The sequence below is a fragment of the Elephas maximus genome, chromosome 11, assembly GCF_024166365.1.
Source record: "Elephas maximus indicus isolate mEleMax1 chromosome 11, mEleMax1 primary haplotype, whole genome shotgun sequence".
In the NCBI taxonomy this organism is placed as follows: domain Eukaryota; kingdom Metazoa; phylum Chordata; class Mammalia; order Proboscidea; family Elephantidae; genus Elephas; species Elephas maximus.
This window is the reverse complement of record NC_064829.1, coordinates 101,476,788-101,494,586: the sequence shown is the minus strand read 5'-3', so window position 1 is coordinate 101,494,586 and position 17,799 is coordinate 101,476,788. Positions and strand designations below refer to the sequence as shown.

The following is a 17,799-nucleotide window of genomic DNA, read 5'->3' as shown; positions in this document are numbered from 1 at the left end:
GTGTCGGCAGGGCCTTGCTCTCTTAAATGTCTCAAGGGGGAAAATCCTTTCTTGTCTCATCCTAGCTTCTGGTAGCCCCTGGCATTCCTTGGCTTGCAGCTGCAGCAAAACTCTAATCTCTGTCTCCCCGTCACATGGTCATCTTCCCTCTGCCTCCCTGTCTCTGTGTGTCTTCTCCTCTTTTATATGAACACCAGTTGTATAGGATTAGGATCCACCCTACTCTAGTATGACCTCGTGTTAACTGATAGCATCTTTAAAAGTCAAATTCACAGGTAGAGGGGTTAGGGCTTCAACCTACCTTTTTGGGGAACACAATTCAATCTGTAACCTCATACAAAGTAACGTATTTGCAAGTTCTGGGAACTGGACAGTGAATATCTTTTGGGAGCTATTACTAAGGAGCCTTGGTGATACATATGGTTGAGTGCTCAACTGCTAACCAAGTTTGGCTGTTCGAATCCACCAGCTACTTTGCGGGAGGAAGACCTGATGCTCTGTTTCCATAAAGATTACAGTCTAGAAAACCCTACAGGGCAGTTGTACTCTATCATATGGGGTCACCAGGAGTGTAAAATGACTTAATGGAATCTAACAACAACTCAGTCTCCCACGAATGGCCACCGAAAGTTCCTCCCCTCTCCCATGCCCATGCTCCACCCATAAAATGATGGAGTCTATTTCCCCTACCTTTGAATCTTGTGGCTTGCTTCCACCAATAGAATGCTGTGGAAGTGACCTAAGGCTTTGGAGCTTCCACTGTGGCCCTCTGGGAACCCAGCTGCCATGTTGTAAGGAGGCCAGTCTAGCCTACTGGAGGAAGAGCGGTGGAGGAGACCTGAAATGCCCCAGTCCACAGCCAGCACCCACTGCCGGCACCTGAGTGAGGTCATCTTGTACATTCTAGTTCCAGCCAAGCTCCAGAATGAAGACATTCACACGCGTGACCTCAGTCGGCACCACATGGAGCAGGAAAACCACTCCTTTGACACAGAGAATCATTAGAAATTATAATCACCCCAAATTTGGTGGCTTAAAACAACACAAGTTTATTCTCTTACAGTTTTGGAGGTCAAAGATCAAAGTGTTGGCAGAGCTGTGCTCCTTTTGGAGGCTCCAGGGAAGAATCTGGTTCCTTGCCTTTTTTGGTTTCTAGAGGCCACCCACATTCCTTGGCTCATGGCCCCTTCCTTGCATCATTCCAAACTCTTGTTTCCATTGTCACATCTCCTACTGTAGTCAAGTCTCCCTCTGCTTCCTTTTTTTTTTTTTTAACTTTAAATTACATTTTATTGTGTTTTTGGTGAAGGTTTACACAGCAGTTTAGGTTCCTATTTAACAATTTCTACACAAATTGCTCAGTGACACTGGTTACATTCTTCACAACGCGTGAACTTTCTCAATATTTCCATTCTGGTTGTTCCATTTCCCTCCCCCCTTATATTATCATCTTTGTTTTAAAGCAATTGTTGACCGTTTGGTCTCATATAGGTGATTTTTTAAAGGAGCACAGTATGACGGTTGATATTCTTTATATTTTGAGCCAATCTGTTATTTAACTGCAAGGTGACCTCAGGGGTTAGTTTCAGTTCAAGGTTTGAAAAGTATCTCAGGGCAATAGTCTTGGGGAGTACTCCAGTCTCAACCAGTCCAGTAGGTCTGGTTTTATTTTATTTTTTTTGGAATTTGAGGTTCTGTTCCACATTTTTCTCCCATTCTATCAGGGTCCATCTATTGTGGTTCTGATTAGAACAGTTAGTAGCGTAGCCGGGCACCATCTAGTTCTTCTGGTCTGGTTTGGGTAGACTAGTTTTTTCTTTAAGTCTTTGGTTTCCTTCTTTCTCTTTTGCTCCAGACCAGGAGAAACCAATATCTGTATCTTAGATGGCCACTCGAAAGCTTTTCAGACCCCAGACACTACTCAGCAGACTAGGATGTAGTTCATAGCTTTATCAATCTGCCTCCCTGTTATAAGGACACTTGTTATTACACTTTTTACCTTAGGGCCCACCTGGGTAATCAGGATCATCTCCCCACCCCAAGATCCTTACCTTCATCACATGTGCAAAGTCCTTTTTGCCATATAAGGTAATTCATTCACAAATTCCAGGGATTAGGAAGTCTCTCAAGCTCCTTCGCCCTCTGTTACCCTCTTGCTCTATACCTCTTCCCACCCTGGGAAAAAAATTCTTCCCTGCTACATATCTTTCTTCAGTGACTGTCTTAGTCATCTAGTGCTGCTATAACAGAAATACCACAAATGGCTGGCTTTAACAAAGAGAAATTTATTCTTTCACAGTCTAGTATGTTACAAGTCCAAATTCAGGGTGCCTGCTCCAGGGGAAGGCTTGCTTTCTCTGTCGGCTCTGGAGGAAGGTCCTTGTGATGCATCAGCCTTCCCTTGGTCTGGGAGCATCTCAGCTCAGGAACCTCAGGTCCAAAGGACACGCTCTGCTCCTTTTTATCTCTTGAGAGATAAAAGGTGGTGCAGGCCACAACCAAGGGAAACTCCCTTTATACTGGATCAGGGATGTGACCTGGTAAGGGTGTTACAAACCCACCCTAATCCTCTTTAACATAAAATTACAATCACAAAGTGGAGGATAACCACAGAATACTGGGAATCATGACCTACCCCAATTATTACATTTTTGGGGGGACATAATTCAATCCATGACAGTGATCTCTGTCACATCAAGTTTCTAAAAGAGCACTCTACATGTTCAACTCAATTCCTTACCTCCTGGTCCCTCCTTACTCCAGATCAACCTGAATTTTGTCCCCCTTACCCTTCACCAGACTGCTCTCATTAAGGTCATCTGCAAAGCCCTCATGCCTAAATCTGAGTGTGGCTTCTTGGTCCTCCTCCTCCTTGACCTCTCAGCAGCCTTTGGCACGGTTGATCGTGCCTTCATTCTGGAATCTCTCCTCTTCTCCTGGCTTCATGGTGCTCCAGTCTCCTGGTTTCCTTCCGTCTTCTCAGCCTTCTCCCATCTTCCATGTGCCCCTTAAATGTTGGATCTCCCAGGGTGTTGTTTGGGCCCTCTTCTCACACTACACACTTCCTGGGAGATCTCACCTGGTAGAGTAGGGGCATGGCTAGTGGAAGCTCCCATGGTTTGGTGACATCTCGTTGCTGACAAATCTCTCTCAAGTCCAGGGCCCTCTCCTGAGTCCCAGAACACGCCCTCTCCCCGCTGTCTCCTCAGGATGTCCCACAAGCCCCGTGTCAGTTGCCATCAAGCAGACTGACTCAGGAGTCCTAATGGCGTAGTGGTTAAACATTTCCGCTGCTAACCAAAAGGTCGCACTTCGAATTCACCAACTGCTCCTTGAAAACCCTATGGGGGAAGTTCTACTCTGTCCTATAGGGTCGCTATGAGTCAGAATCATCTTGATGGCATCGATGGGGTTTCATTTTTGGTTTTAGGCTGACTCATGGCATCTCCATATGCGTTAGAGTAGAATTGTGTTCTATACATTTTTTTGGAAGTAGATCACTAGGGCTTTCTTTCAAGGCACCTCTGGGTGGGCTCAAACTTCCAACCTTTCAGTTAGCAGCCGAGCTCTTTAGCTGTTTGCATCACCCAGGGACTCCATCCCATAAGCACCTCACCTGAATGCAGAATCTTCCCCAAAACTGTTCTTGCTACCTAGCTCCACCTTGGTCTCTCAGGCCCAGGGGTGACCTCACTCTCCGCTCTGGGGGAATGCCTCCCCACCCAGATCCGCTGTCCATCCTTCTTCCTCCTGCTCTGTGCCCTGAGAGGCCGACCTGAATGGACTGTCTGAATCCCGTGCCTCCTGCCTTCTGGTTGAAGTTAGCCAACGGAAGGCTGGCAAGAGAGTAAGGCTGGGGTATTCTTTTTCCTGGTCCCCTTCTCTCTTGTGGGTCAGTGGTGGCCATTCTCCTCTCCAAAACTATACCTGTACTTATAAGCCTCTCTAACTTCCAACAGCTGTCTTTCCACTCATGCTTCAAGCCCAGGTGTGTAACTGCTTTCCTCTCTTGCTAGCCCCAGGGTACTGCACCTTCCATTGATTGTTTCCCTTAGCTCTGCTTACTTCTTGTTGTTGTTGTTCACTGCTGTCAAGATAGCCACTGACTCATGGTAAAAGCACGCACAGTGGAATGAAATGCTGCCCTGTCCTGCTCCATCCCCACCATCAGTTGCAGATTGGACCATGGTGATCCATAGGGTTTTCACTGGCTGATTTTCAGAAGCAGACTGCCAGCCCTTTCTTCCTACTGTCTTAATCTGAAAGTTCTGCTGAGACCTGTTCCGCATCATAGCAACACACAAGCCTCCACTGAGGGACGCATGGTGACTGTGCGTGAGGTGCACTGGCCAGGAATAGAACCCGGGTCTCCTGCACAGAAGGTGTGAATTCTACCTCTGAGCCACCAGTGCCTCCTTCCCATCCTTTAATAGCCCTTTCATTAAGCTCTCCCTGGTTACTTCACTTGAGTTCACCACCTCTGTCCTGCCAGGATCCTGCCTGGACCCTCTCCTTAATCTCCTCAGCCCATCCTATCCATTCTCTCCCTAAACTACCCCTTCTCAGCATCCCCTGCTCCCACCACCCTACTTCAGGACCACCTCCTCTGCTGCCTGGGTCCCTGTCCCAGCCTCTTCCCTGTTCTCCCAACCTTCAGTCTCCCAGGGAACCAGGAGGAACTTTTGAAAATGTAAAATCAGACCATATCAACCCCGTGTGCCCCCACCCCCGCATTTAAATTCCTTCCAAGTTTCTCCTTTGCTCTTAGGAAAAATACCAAGCTCCTTAGAGTGCCTAGCAAGGGGCCATGTAATTGGTTCCCCTAAGCTCTCTCCGCTCCCCACACCCAAGCACCTCGTACCCTATTTATTCTAACCAGTTGCAGAACCACCCAAAAGCCATTATTTCATAAGTCTCCACACTTTTGCTGCACCCTCTCTCCAGAGCAACACACACACACACACCTCCTATTTCAGGATTCTGAGAAAGTTACTTGCTTTATTTAGGAACTCCTCATCATCTCCAGCTCTCTGACTCAATCAGAATTAGGATCCTGCGCTTACGTGTTCTCAGAATGTGCTATGAAGGGGAACAGCGCCCGGGGTGATGGAGTGGGGGTGTGGCTAACGAAAGGTCCTGGGTGACGTAGCGGAGGCGTGGCCAGTGGAAGCTCCTGGGTGATGAAGTGGTGGCGTGGCCAGTGGAAACTCCTGGGTGATGAAGTGGTGGCGTGACTGGTGGAAATACCCGTGGACCTTCAGTGTGGCTAGTGGATGTGGGTGTGTCCCGCAGAGGGCCGGGCGTGTAAAAACCCAGGTCACCTGGTCTGTTTCACAGTTTCCCAAATCTCACTGAGTCAGGGACCTCATTAGGCCCCTCCTTCTGAATCCCAACTTCCCACTGGAAGACTTTTTCAGGCAGAATTTCAAAATTTTATGGCAACTTTTCAGAAATCACAGAGAAGAGACAGCGACCGATATGGATGAGCTCAGGGCAGAGAAGGGTAAAGGGTCTGGGATGTCAGAGCAGATGCACAAACAGGACGAAAGAACGCTAAAAACCTGTAGGAAGCAGAATGCTATGGGGGTGTCAGGGTCATTCTCAAGATCTCAGGAAGTGGGCAGTACCCCCAACCCCCAAGTGTGTCCTTTGAGAAGGAAACATCAACAGTAAGGACATGGCAGACGGCCTACCAACACATGGGTGGCCTCCAAAGTTAAAAATGCCCACCCAGACCCCCTGGCCCCAGTCCCACCCTCCCACCCATCCCCAACCCTGCCCACCCCACGAGACAGAGATGTGGCAGCATTTGCTGGCTTGTAGCATTGGTCCTCTGGGACCCTCGGGCTCCTCTTCAAGGATTCTGCCCGGATTGGCTGGCACTGAGGGCAAAATGAACCTTCTAGATTGTCAGGGGAGATCGGCTGGACTCTCTTTGATTCCCCGCCCCCTGCCCAAAGCCTATTCTCATGGCTGTGAGGTCCGCTGCCCTCTCAAAAGAAAAGTCTATAGTTCCCCTTCCCCAACACATGCACCCTCCCGCGACCCCCCACCCCGAAACACAATATATACACACACAGGCCCCTCCCTCCAAGGCGTGGCTGGGCTCTCAGAGGTAGTGGAGCCGGAGCGGGAGTGGGGGGCGCTGGAATGTGAGAAGTTGCAGGTTCAAAATGTGCGTCTCCCTCCACGTCTTAGGACTCGGGTCCCAAACTTCTCCCCTCCCTTCACCAAGGCCCCAGAGCCCGAGTGGAGAGATCAGGGTGGGTGTAACCCCCTGTGCACGCGCCCACCTGCTCGCCCACCCACCCCGGGGCTGAATGGCGCTCCCTGAGGGCTGCGGGGAAGGGCAGAGATCTGAGCTGGCCGGGGATGCGTGGGAGGGGTAAATTTTAAGGCCCTGGGGCTTGGGCCTGGGGGTGGGGTCTCCAGAGAAAGTGGGGCTTATGGCCTGGAGCAAGCCTGGGTGTCCCGGAAGAGAGCGGAAGGTTCTCTAGATAGAGGATGTGTAATGGACGGGGAGAGGGGGAGGGTGTTCTCTGAGGAGGGACTTGGAGATGGTAGTTTAGAGTTTGAAGTCACTGCAGAGGTGCTCACCTCTGAGAAGGAACTGGAGAGGCTCTTAAGGGGCAGGCGGGGAGCCTGGGGTCCTGGGGGAGAAGGATAAATAAAAAAAACCCCAAACCAGTTGCCCCTAGAGTTGATTCCGACTCATGGCGACCCCATGTGTGTCAGAGTAGAACTACAGTCCACGGGGTTTTCAATGGCTGTGATCTTCCAGAAGTAGGTTCCGAGGTGCCAATGGGTGAATTCAAAACACCAGCCTTTTGGTTGGCAGCGAATGCTGTCTGCACCACCCAGGCACTTTTGAGGGAGAAAGATTGTTGTTAGTTGCTGTTGAGTCAATTCCAACTAATGACGACCCCATGTGTTACAGAATAGAACTGCTCCATAGGGTTTTCTTGGCTGCAATCTTTACAGAAGCAGATCGCCAGGCCTTTCTTCTGTGGTGCTACTAGCTGCATTTGTACTGCCAACCGTTCGGTTAGTACCAGCGTACTTTAACTGTTTGCCCCACCAGGGCTCCTGGAGAAGGATAAAACAAAAACCAAACCCGTTGCCATCGAATAGATTCCAACCTATAGCGTGGAATTGCCGACCTTTTGGTTAGCAGCCATAGCGCGTAACCACTGCGCCACCAGGGCTCCCACTCGGAGAAGGATAAGGGAGATTAAACCTCAGGTGAAAGAGACTGAATCTTTGGGAGAGGAGAGTGACTCTCAGGAGAAGGGGGCTGAGTGTCCGTGCAGAAGAGGCCGAGTCTTTGGGGAGGAAGGCGGCCGCGTCCCAGGAGAGGAGGCCGAGTCTCCGGAGGAACGAGGGGCTGGTCCAGAGCGGGTACAGCCAAGTCCGCTTGGGGAAAGTCTCCGGGGAGGGGCCGAGCCCGGGGGTCCTAGAAGCCCCTGATGTGGCAGTAGGCCTCGAGGCTAGCGAAGAGGATATAGAGCAACCAGAGGCCTAGGAAGAGCGCGGTGGTGGCGAGCTTGGGGCCGCGGGGGCCACCCAGCTCGCCGCCGATGTGCGGCCGGCGGCGGTACAGCAGTACGGCGATGCCCACGAAGGCGAAGACTGTGAAAAGAGTGACGGAGAAGGCCAGCGTGCCCGTGCGCACCTCGAAGGAGCGGCCCTGCGCCGCCCAGTACACGGCGGCCACCGACCAGGCCACGCCCAGGCCCAGGAACACGTTCACCGCGTTGGAGCCGGTCACATTGCCGATTGACGCGTCCGCGCACTGGTCCTGCAGCGCCGCCACCTTGCTGGCGAATGTGTCTGCGGGGGCAAGGACACAGGAGGTCAGGGGGGCTCCGCGGGGACCGCCCCGCAGGTGTGACATCTGCTCCGCCCCGTCGCCTGCTTTCCATCAGACCCAACACCCGGTCCCCATCCCTGGATGGCCCAGTGCCTGCGTAACTACCATCAAGGCCTCCTTCTCAAGGCCTCGCCCCATTCCTGCAGCTCCGGACAGAGCGTAAGGGTCTAAGACCTTGATCCCGTCCCAGGCAAAGTCCGTCACCATCCCTCCGACTGCTCGCTGCAGGATCAGCTGCCTGCTTTCTATGGGACTTGTGTGCGTTCTATTGGGCCTGCTGCCTGCTTTCTCTGGAATTTGCTTCCTGCTTTCTATGGGATTTTTCTGCATTCTATGGGATCCACTGCCTGCTTTCCATGGGACTTGCTGCCTGCTTTCTATGCTATTCATTGCCTGATTTTTATGAGACCCACTGTCTGCATTCTAGGGGCCCCACTGCCTGCTATCTTGCACTCACTGCCTAGTTTCTCTGGGATTCACTTCCTGATTTTTATAGGACTCACTGCCTGCTTTCTATTAGAGGCGCTGCCCGATTTCTATGGGCCCTGCTGCCTGCTTTCTCTGGGACTCACTGTCTACTTTTCTGGGATTCACTGCCTGATTTTTTTTTTATATAATTTTTATTGTGGTTTAAGTGAAAGTTTACAAGTCAGTCTCTCACATAAAAACTTATATACACCTTGCTACACACTCCCAATTACTCTCCCCCTATTGAGACAGCCCGCTCTCTCCCTCCACTCTGTCTTTTCGTGTCCATTTTGCCAGCTTCTAACCCCCTCCACCCTCTCATCTCCCCTCCAGGCAGGAGATGCCAACATAGTCTCAAGTGTCCACCTGATCCAAGAAGCTCACTCCTCACCAGCATCCCTCTCCAACCCATTGTCCAGTCCAATCCATGTCTGAAGAGTTGGCTTCGGGAACGGTTCCTGTCCTGGGCCAACAGAAGGTCTGGGGGCCATGACCACCGGGGTCCTTCCAGTCCCAGTCAGACCATTAAGTCTGGTCGTTTTATGAGAATTTGGGGTGTGCATCCCACTGGTCTCCTGCTCCCTCAGGGGTTCCCTGTTGTGTTCCCTGTCAGGGCAGTCATCGGTTGTAGCCGGGCACCATCTAGTTCTCCTGGTCTCAGGATGATGTAGTCTCTGGTTTATGTGGCCCTTTCTGTCTCTTGGGCTCGTAATTACCTTGTGTCCTTGGTGTTCTTCATTCTCCTCTGATCCAGGTGGGTTGAGAACAATCGATGCATCTTAGATGGCTACACTGCCTGATTTTTAAAGGACTCACTGCCTGCTTTCTATGGGACCCGCTGCTTGATTTCTCTGGGACCTGCTGCTTGCTTTCTCTGGGACTCACTGACTGCTTTCCGTGGGACTCACCACCTGCTTTCTATGGGATTCATTGTCTGATTTTTATGAGGCCACTGTCTGCATTCTAGGGGACCCAATGCCTGCTTTCTACATAATCCACTGCCTGGTTTCCATGAGACTCACTGCCTGTTTTCTACGGAACTTGTATGCATTCTACAGGATCCACTGTCTGCCTTCTGTGGGACTCACTACCTCTTTTCTATGGAACTCACTACCTTCTTCCCATGGACCCACAGCCTGTTTTCCTAGTGGCCCAATCATCCTAATGGCACTTGGCTGAACAAGTTGAGTGTCAGGCCCCATCCACATGCAACCCCTTTCCTGCCCCTCCCCACTCCATTTCTCTCTGGCATCCGGCCTGGTCTCTATGGTCTGCTTCCACCCAGTCCTGAATCATCCTGCCAACTGAAGTCTCTGGTGTGGAGGGTGGGCATCAGAAAACCATGGGCAAGACACCTCATCCCCACTGCCTGCTTTCTCATCCTATCTCTGTAGTGTCTCCATCTGCTTAGCACATTGTTATGGAAAGCAGAGGTGTCAGTCTCTACCACCCCATCTTCCCACCCCTGTGAGAAAATCAGTTTCTGCAACCTTATTTCTAAGGGACCCTCCTTCACGTTCATTTGGGGAGGGAGATCATGGCCAGTGTGTTTCTATGGACATATTCTATGATTTCTGAGGCCCTGCTGCCTTATTTCTATGGCACCCCTCCTTCAATGTCTAATTTCAACTCTGCCTCATCATTTTAGTTCGAGATTCATTGGCTTGGCTGCTGTCATGCCCCACCAACATGTTTATATGGAATCTTCCATCTGGTTTCTTGGGGGTAGGTATTAGCATCTTGTTTCTTGGGAACCCACTGAATGAATGGTTTCTATGAAATTTCCAACTTATTTCTAGGGGACCCCTCTCCCAATGCCTATCTCTTCAATGCCCAATTCTATTGAATCTGTTGTCTGGCTTCTACCATTCCCCACCACCTTAGTTCTATGGAACACTCCACCTGGTTTCTTTCAGGAAAGAGGTTCACATATGGAATCTATGAGACATCCCACTGCCTCGTTTTTGTTATGTCTCGCCACCTTATTTCTGTGGAACCCACTATATGGCTTCCCTATGGTGCCACCAACAATCTTTCTCTTACGCTCCATTACCTTGCGTCCAAGGTGCCCCCTGCCTGGCGCCTCTGAGACCCTGCCCCAACAAGCAGTCCCTGCCCCCAGGTGTTACCAGGAATGGAGGTGCCCAGGGCCACGAAGACAACAGCGTTGACAGAGTCCTTGAGGCCAACAGTGCAGCCAAAGTGGGAGGCGAGGTCCCCAATGAGGGCAGTGAGCAGGCCAATGACCAGGATGCAGACACCAAAGCAGGCCCAGCCATGGCAGTACTCGGTCGGAGGCACGCAGGCAAACAGCACCTTCCAGAACACCGTCAGGAAGTGCATCACGTAGTCAAAGCAGGACGGCAGCCGCTCCTCTCGGGACCCGTCTTCCTCCTCCTCCTCGTCCCCTGTGGGCACACGACTCAGCTGGGGCACACACTCAGGTCTCCTTCTTCCTCACCTACAGAGCCCCCATTTGGTTTTGCTTCCAGACAGTGAGTCCCACAAAAATAATTACCGTATCAGCAGCTAAAAATATTTACTTTCTCTGAATCCCTTGCAGCTAGGAGTGTATATGCCCAGATAAAAATATTTACTTTCCCAGAATGCTTTGAAGCTAAAGGAGGCCATGCCCTGAGATAAAAATATCCAGCTTCCCAGGATCCCTTGCAGCTAAGGGTAGCTATCTATATCTCTAGCTAAAAATATTTTTTCCCAGAAGCGCTTGCAACTAGCAATTGCCATGTACTTAGCTAAAAATATTCACTTTCTCAGATTCATTGCAGCTAGTAGTAACTATATACCCAGCTAAAGATACTCACTTTCCCAGAATCTTTCGCAGCTGGAAACAGCCATGTCCTCAAATAAAAATATTCACTTTCCCAGAACTTGAAGCTAGTGGAGCAACCATGTCCTCAGATGAAAATATTCACTATTCCAGAATTCTTTGGAGCTAACAACAACCATGTCCCTAGCTAAAAATATTCACTTTCCCAGAATCCGCTGCAGCCAGAGGTGCCCATATCCCTAACTAAAAATATTACTTTTCCCAAAGGCCCTTGCAGCTGCAATAACCGTATACTTAGCTAAAATATTCACTTTCTCAGATTCATTGCAGCTAACTGTAGCCATGTGCCCAGCTAGAGATACTCACTTTTCCAGAATCCCTTGCAGCTAGAGACAGCCATGTCCCCAGATAAAAACACACGCTTTCCCAGAATTCCTTGCAGCTAGGGGTGGCTATATCCTCAGCTAAACACTTGCTTTCCCAGGATCCCTTGCAGCAGTGGCCATGTGACTCAATCTGGCAATGAGACATACACAGAGGGTTTCTGGAAGGTTTCTGCTTTCCCGATATGGGCCCTGTGTTATGGATGTGTGTATTAAGCTTTGTAAAGGACACCTCAAACTCAGAGTTGTTCATGTAATCTACTGTGACCCGACATAATCTGTTTTTACCTGCTGTGACTTATGTCATATTAAAGGGTGTGTGTGAATTAAATACCTTGTCTATCTTGTCCTAAAATGATAAGCATAAGGCAAGTGGGAAGCAGTGAACACACTTGTATGTGCCAAGCAGTGAATCTAGAAGGACACTGATAAGAAATATTGTGACCCCCGACCACTCAGAGCAACACTGTATACTATCCAGCCACTTTCCACGGAGCAACCCAAGGGCTTCTCCTCTCCTCTGCTCTCTAACAAACAACAGAATATCAGCCAGCAGAGGATACCTGGGGCCGGAGAGACAGACTGACCAATTCAGGGACTCAGGTCAGATGCCTGTTTCCCCCTTTTCTAGCTCTCAGAGCCACTTAGCTTGTTAAAGAGATAAATGCTTGAATTTGTAAAGGCTTAACTAAATGGTTTGTGTGGTTTCCAGGCTGTGCTCCTGTGTGCTACATCTGAAAGACAGGTTTTTGCTTTGACCCAAGGAAAGTGGAATTTGAAACTAAAATTGGGGCATACTGTCCCTTCTGCCTTCCCTACTTCCTCTTTCTTCCTGCCTGGAATATGGACTTGATACCTGGAGATGAAGCAGCCATGTTGCAACCATGAGAGAAAAAGCTGAGAATGGGAAGAAGAAATAAAGGAACCTCGGCTTTTGATGACATTACTGAGCTGCTACACCAACTCTTTATTGCCTCCTACGGATTTTTTTTTTTTTTTTTGGTTCCATGAGAAAAATAAACTGTTGTGAGCTTAAGCCACTTGTGGTTGAGTTTTCTGTTGCTTGCTGCTGAATGCATTTCTAACTGAACCAGAGTGAGACATGGCCCAGGTCAGAGCAGGGGAGGCCACGCTCTTGGGATGGAGGGGCTGCTATCACTACATCTCCTGGAGCTTCTCCCTGCCTTGCTTCAAATCCTGCTATGGCTCCCTACTTCCCTCAGACCCAAGCTGCATTCCTGGGCTAGGCATTCAAGGACCTGCAGGGCTTTGCTTACTTCTCCAGCTTATTCCATCTAGACGGAGCATGTGGTTAGCATGCCTGTGGTTCTGGTGCAACCTCTCTGGTGTCAAACCCTGGATCTGCCACCTGTCAGCTGTGTGCTCTTAAATTAGCATCTTGACCTCTCTGAGCCTCAGAGTGCTTATCTGAGAAATGAGGGGAATAATTGAAGCTGCCTGCTGAGACAGTTGTAACGATTAAATGATTCAATCCGTGGAAAGTGTTCTCGACAGTGCCAGGCACATCTCAAGTGCTATTGTTGTTGCGGTCGATATTATTGGCAGTCTTTTTGGTGTCTGGGAGGATTCAAAGACGCTTGAATCCAAGTCCAGCCTGCAAGGGGATTACAGTCTAGGAAGGGAGGTAAAGGAAATACAAAAGCACCTCTAAGTACAAGATGGGACATGATTTATCCCCTAAAGGAGCCAGAACACGTTAATACCATCATCTTCTTTATCATCACCATCGTTGTTCTCGTCACCACCATTATTATCACTATTATTGTCCTTATTGTTATCTTCCTTCCACTCCTATACTTCCTCTGAGCCAATCACCTGGTTTCTATAAACCCACAGCTGGACATAGGTTGTGCCTCCATGACCATCTCACACCTACACTTTCAGTTTTGCTCCACCCTCTAGCTCAGCTAAACCCCCAGAGGAAATGTTCTAACACTCAAAGAGCTCCTTCTCCGGCTCCCCACTGTTCTCAGAATAAAGCTGAAGTAGGAGGCAATAAGGAGTTGGTGCAGCAGCTCAGTAATGACATTCAGGAGCCCAGGCGCCTTCTGGATTTCTCCTTTCCATTCTCAGCTTTTGCCCTCATGGTTGCAAAGTGGCTGCTGCACCTCCAGGCATCAAGACTATGTTCCAGCCAGGAAGAAAGACGAAGCAGGGAAGCCAAAAGGGACAGGGTGGTCCAATTCTTGTTTGACCATCTCATGCTTACATTTTTGGTTTTGCTCCACCCTCTAGCTCAGCTGAACCCCGAGAGGAAACTTGTAATGCTCAAAGAGCCCCTTCCCGGGCTCCTCACTGTTCTCAGAATAAAGCTGAAGTTCCCCACCACATCCTAAGAGATTCTGTGTGGTTAATCCCCTGCCGGCTGTAACAGCCTCAACTCAAACCACGGCCCATCCTCTGGCTCTTCCTTCCAGAAGCTCTCCCTTGCCCCATGAGTCTATTCCACTCAAAAGCCCTCCATAGCTCCCTAGTACACTCAAGTTGACACCCAAGCTGCCTTCTGTGGCTAGTTAGGACCTGTGGTCTGGAACCTGCTGACCTCCAGTCTTGACCCCTGCCTCTTCCCCATGCACGAGACTAGTCCCCATACCATTTAACTACCCTTCCCCAAATGTGCCATGTTGCTGTTGTTTGCCATTGAGTTCTTTCTGACTCATAGCAACCCTATAGGACAGAGTAGAACTGCCCACACAGGGTTTCCGCAGCTGGAATCTTTACAGGAGCAGATCTCCAGGTCTTTCTCCCACAGAGGCACTGGGTGGGTTTGAACCACCAACCTTTCAGTTAGCAGCCAAGCGCTTAGCCATTGTGCCACCAGGGCTTCTTAATTTGCCAGAAGCTTTCACATTTCCAGATTTTTGTACTTGGATTCCCCTCTGCCTAGAACACCCTGCCTGTTATCTCCCTCCTCCTGGCTAACTTCTATTCCTATTTGAAGATTCAGCTTGGATGCTTCCTCCTCCTCCAGAAAGCCCTCCCTGACTTCCAAGTGGGGTCAGGCACCCCTCTGGGCTCCCATGGCTCCCTGAGATCCCTCGTTCTGGGTCCTCACTGTCTGGGGATGGGTCTGTCTCACCTATTGGACTGTGAACCCCAGGAGAGAAGGACACGGCCAGGGATGTCTTGGACTCCACCATGTCCGCATCAATGTCCTGCACAGGGCCAGGCACAGATGATCTCCCAGAAATACATGCTGAAAGAATGTGGCTTCAGAGGGAGATGTAATCTCATCTTATTAGGCCTGCCACCTGGTGTCTCCAGGTCTACTATCTAACATCTCTCCTTCCCCAAAGCCTGGTTTCTCTAGAGCCCACCGACCAACTTCTTTCCAACCACAGTTCCTCCTGTGCTTTCAGTCCCCACCAGCTGGTCTCCACAGGGCCTCCCTACAGGAAACTTGATGCTGTGTAAAGATCAAAATCCCTGAGTTCCAACTCCAGCCCTTCCTGGACTCCTTGTGGGACCTCAGGCCAGCACCTCTCTTATCTCTGAGTCTGTTTCCCCAAACTGTCCCACAAAAGGCCAGTGTTGGGCTCCAAGATTCAGTGAATCCAAGTGTCATAGTGTCTCTGGCCACAGGGGGGCATTGTGGGCTCGTCTGAGGCCAAAGGAGGGTGAGAACCACACAGGTGGGAGAGAGCTGGGTGCCATGGTGACTGTCTCCGTGGCAACAGAGGAGGCCAGACTCTGTCTGGGGAGGCCGTGCCATTTCACCTGTCCCCTATCCCCCAACATCTGACACAGGGAGGAAGCCCAGGCCAGCCCAGCTCCCTCAGCCCAGCTCCCAGAAAGCCACCCTCCTCCCCTCGGCTCTCTCTGTCTCTGCTCCTGTTTCATCTGCCTCTCTCTGTGTGTTCTGATGTCTCTCTGCCTGCTCTTGGGTCCTCTCTGTTCACTGCCTGTTCATTGCTATGTCCCTCATTTTTTCTCTGGGTCTCGGTCTTTCTGTGTCTCTGTCTCTCTCTGTTTGGACCTGTTCCCTATCTTTTCCTTTGTCTTTCTGTCTCTCTCTGCCTCTTTCTCTGTATTTATCTTTGTGTCTGTCTCTGTGCGTCTTCTGTCCCTCTTTTCTAACTCTCTTTGTCCTTCACTTCCTGTTTCTCTTCCCCCTTTTTCTCTGTCACTGTCTCTCCTTTTCTGTCTTGCCATTCGTCTTTCTCCCTCTCTCTGTGTTTTTGTCTGTCTGTCCACCTCCTGCTCACTCTATGCCTCCTATGCCTTTCTCTCTTTCTTCTCTTCCTTCCTTTTCCTTCCCTCCCCCCTCTAGTTTTTTCTTTCTCTCTCCATCTTTCTCATTCCTTCTCTCTCCTCCCTCCCCACTTACCTGCGCTCACCGTAATTGCCTCTAAAAACTGCTCCCTCCACGAGTGAGTTCCAATCACCAAAGCCAAGTTCGTCTTCTTGATGAGTTTATCCACCGTGTTCTGGGGATGAAAGGGTGGGAGGGGGAGAGATCATTGCTCATGACCACTCCAGGGCAGCTCCAAGAGAGGTGCTGGGTTGGGGGCTCATCTCATTCTCAGAGGTCTTCAATCTTCCACACCCCAGTTCTACTAAAACCAAACCAAACCTGTCACCATCAAGTCAGTTCAAATGCATGGTGACCCCATGTGTGACAGAGTAGAAGTGCTCTATGGGGTTTTCTTGGATGTAATCTTTATGGAAACAGATGGCCAGGCCTTTCTTCCACAGTGCTGCTGGGTGGGTTCGAACTGCCAACCTTTAGGTTAGCAGTGGGTTGCAAACCATTTGTACCACTCAAGGACCCTAGCAAGAAGAAACAAGGGAGGTGTGTGCTGTCCGTGGTGCTGATAGTGGGACCTGGAGATTGTCCTCTGCCCCATGGTCACCCTGTCCTTATGACCCTCATGGCTGCTCCGCTCCAGGCCCTTCCCTCAGGAAATGACTCTAGGAAGGTGATGCCCCAGAAAAATCACCTTAAAATCATACGACTCCTCGATTATGACCTCTAGCCGACAATTTTCCCCAAGAACCGGCTTGCCCATCTCTGCTATCCTCCGCGCCTCCTCCTCCTCAGCCGTCAGCTTCCTGTCTCCATCCCCTGCAGCATGAGGCACAGCAGTTAGACTCCAGAGACTCCTCCCCGGGCTTGCGAGTCCCTCACTTCCTGTTGCCATAGAGGAAACCCTGTTCTCCTTGGGAAGCCTCCTTGGTGTCCTCTCCCAGCTTCCCCACCCTCTCTCCCAAGTCTGGAGATCCAGCCCTCAGGAGCTGGTCCACGAAGCTGAGAAGATAGACTCTGGGGTTCAGATGTTGCGACTGTGTGATCTTGGGCAATGCGTTATCTTCTCTGTGCCTCGGTTCCCATATCTGTAAAATGGGCACAATAACAGTACCTACCTCATAGAGTGGCTGTGAGTTAAACTAAAAAAAACCCATTGTTGTCCAGTCGATCTTGACTCACAGCGAGCCTGTAGGGCAGAGTAGAACTGCCCTACAGGGTTTCCAAGGCTGCAATCTTTACAGAAGCAGACTGCCACATCTTTCTCCTGCAGAGTGGCTAGTGGGTTCTGACTGCTGACCTTTCGGTTAGCATCTGAGAGCTTAACCACTGTGCCATCAGGGATCTTTTTGTGAGAGTTAAATGAGTTAATTCATGTGAAGTGTTTAGAACAGCATCTAGGACATAACAAATATTCAATAGATGTCGTTTTATTTGTTATCATCACCAATATCACCACCACCAACATCCTTGAGGGTAGAGGCCTGGTCCCTACGCCCAAGCTCTGGAAACATTCTAAAGCATGTGGTGAGGAAAGAGAAGGACACTTGACTTCTTGGGTCCAGATCCACCTACAACCTGGCCCTGAGTTCATTATCTCCCCAAAGTCAACTGACCTTTTTTCCAAGCCCAACATTAACCCAGCTCTAACTCAGGTCCCCAACCTGAGCGAGTCTCCATCTGTGACTCCAAATGTAATTCTATCACCAACCCAAATCCCAACCCTCAACCCTGGATGGGTCCTCAGTCCAACGCTGGCCCCAAATCCCAATCCAAATCTCACCCTAACCTGACCCATCAATAACGTCAAGGTCCCAAACTTGAACTCCAGATCTGACTCCAGTCCCAGCCCCATGTCTAACCCCAACCCTGGTGCCATCACTAACAACGGACTTCACCATGTGGCAGACATGCTGTGTGTTCACATGCACATGTTCCATTTGCTTTTGGGCACATGACTGGACTACATTCTCCAGTCTTCCTTGTAGTTGAGTGTGGCTATGTGACCAAGGATGGCCAATAG

At 50.1% G+C, this 17,799-nt stretch overlaps 1 protein-coding gene across 2 annotated transcripts in view; it reads right to left on the bottom strand.

Moving 5' to 3' along the window:
- Positions 1–5,804: 5,804 nt before the first annotated feature.
- The window catches only part of SLC8A2 (solute carrier family 8 member A2), a 34,029-nt gene continuing 22,034 nt past the window's right edge, over positions 5,805–17,799 (bottom strand). For both annotated transcript variants that reach the window (XM_049900499.1, XM_049900500.1), the window contains 4 exons: positions 16,471–16,595; positions 15,858–15,957; positions 10,468–10,746; positions 5,805–7,830 (listed from right to left, as the gene is read on the bottom strand). In XM_049900499.1, the coding sequence (XP_049756456.1) occupies positions 7,454–7,830; positions 10,468–10,746; positions 15,858–15,957; positions 16,471–16,595 (881 nt within the window). In that variant the 3' untranslated portion in view covers positions 5,805–7,453. The remainder of the gene's footprint in view (positions 7,831–10,467; positions 10,747–15,857; positions 15,958–16,470; positions 16,596–17,799) is intronic.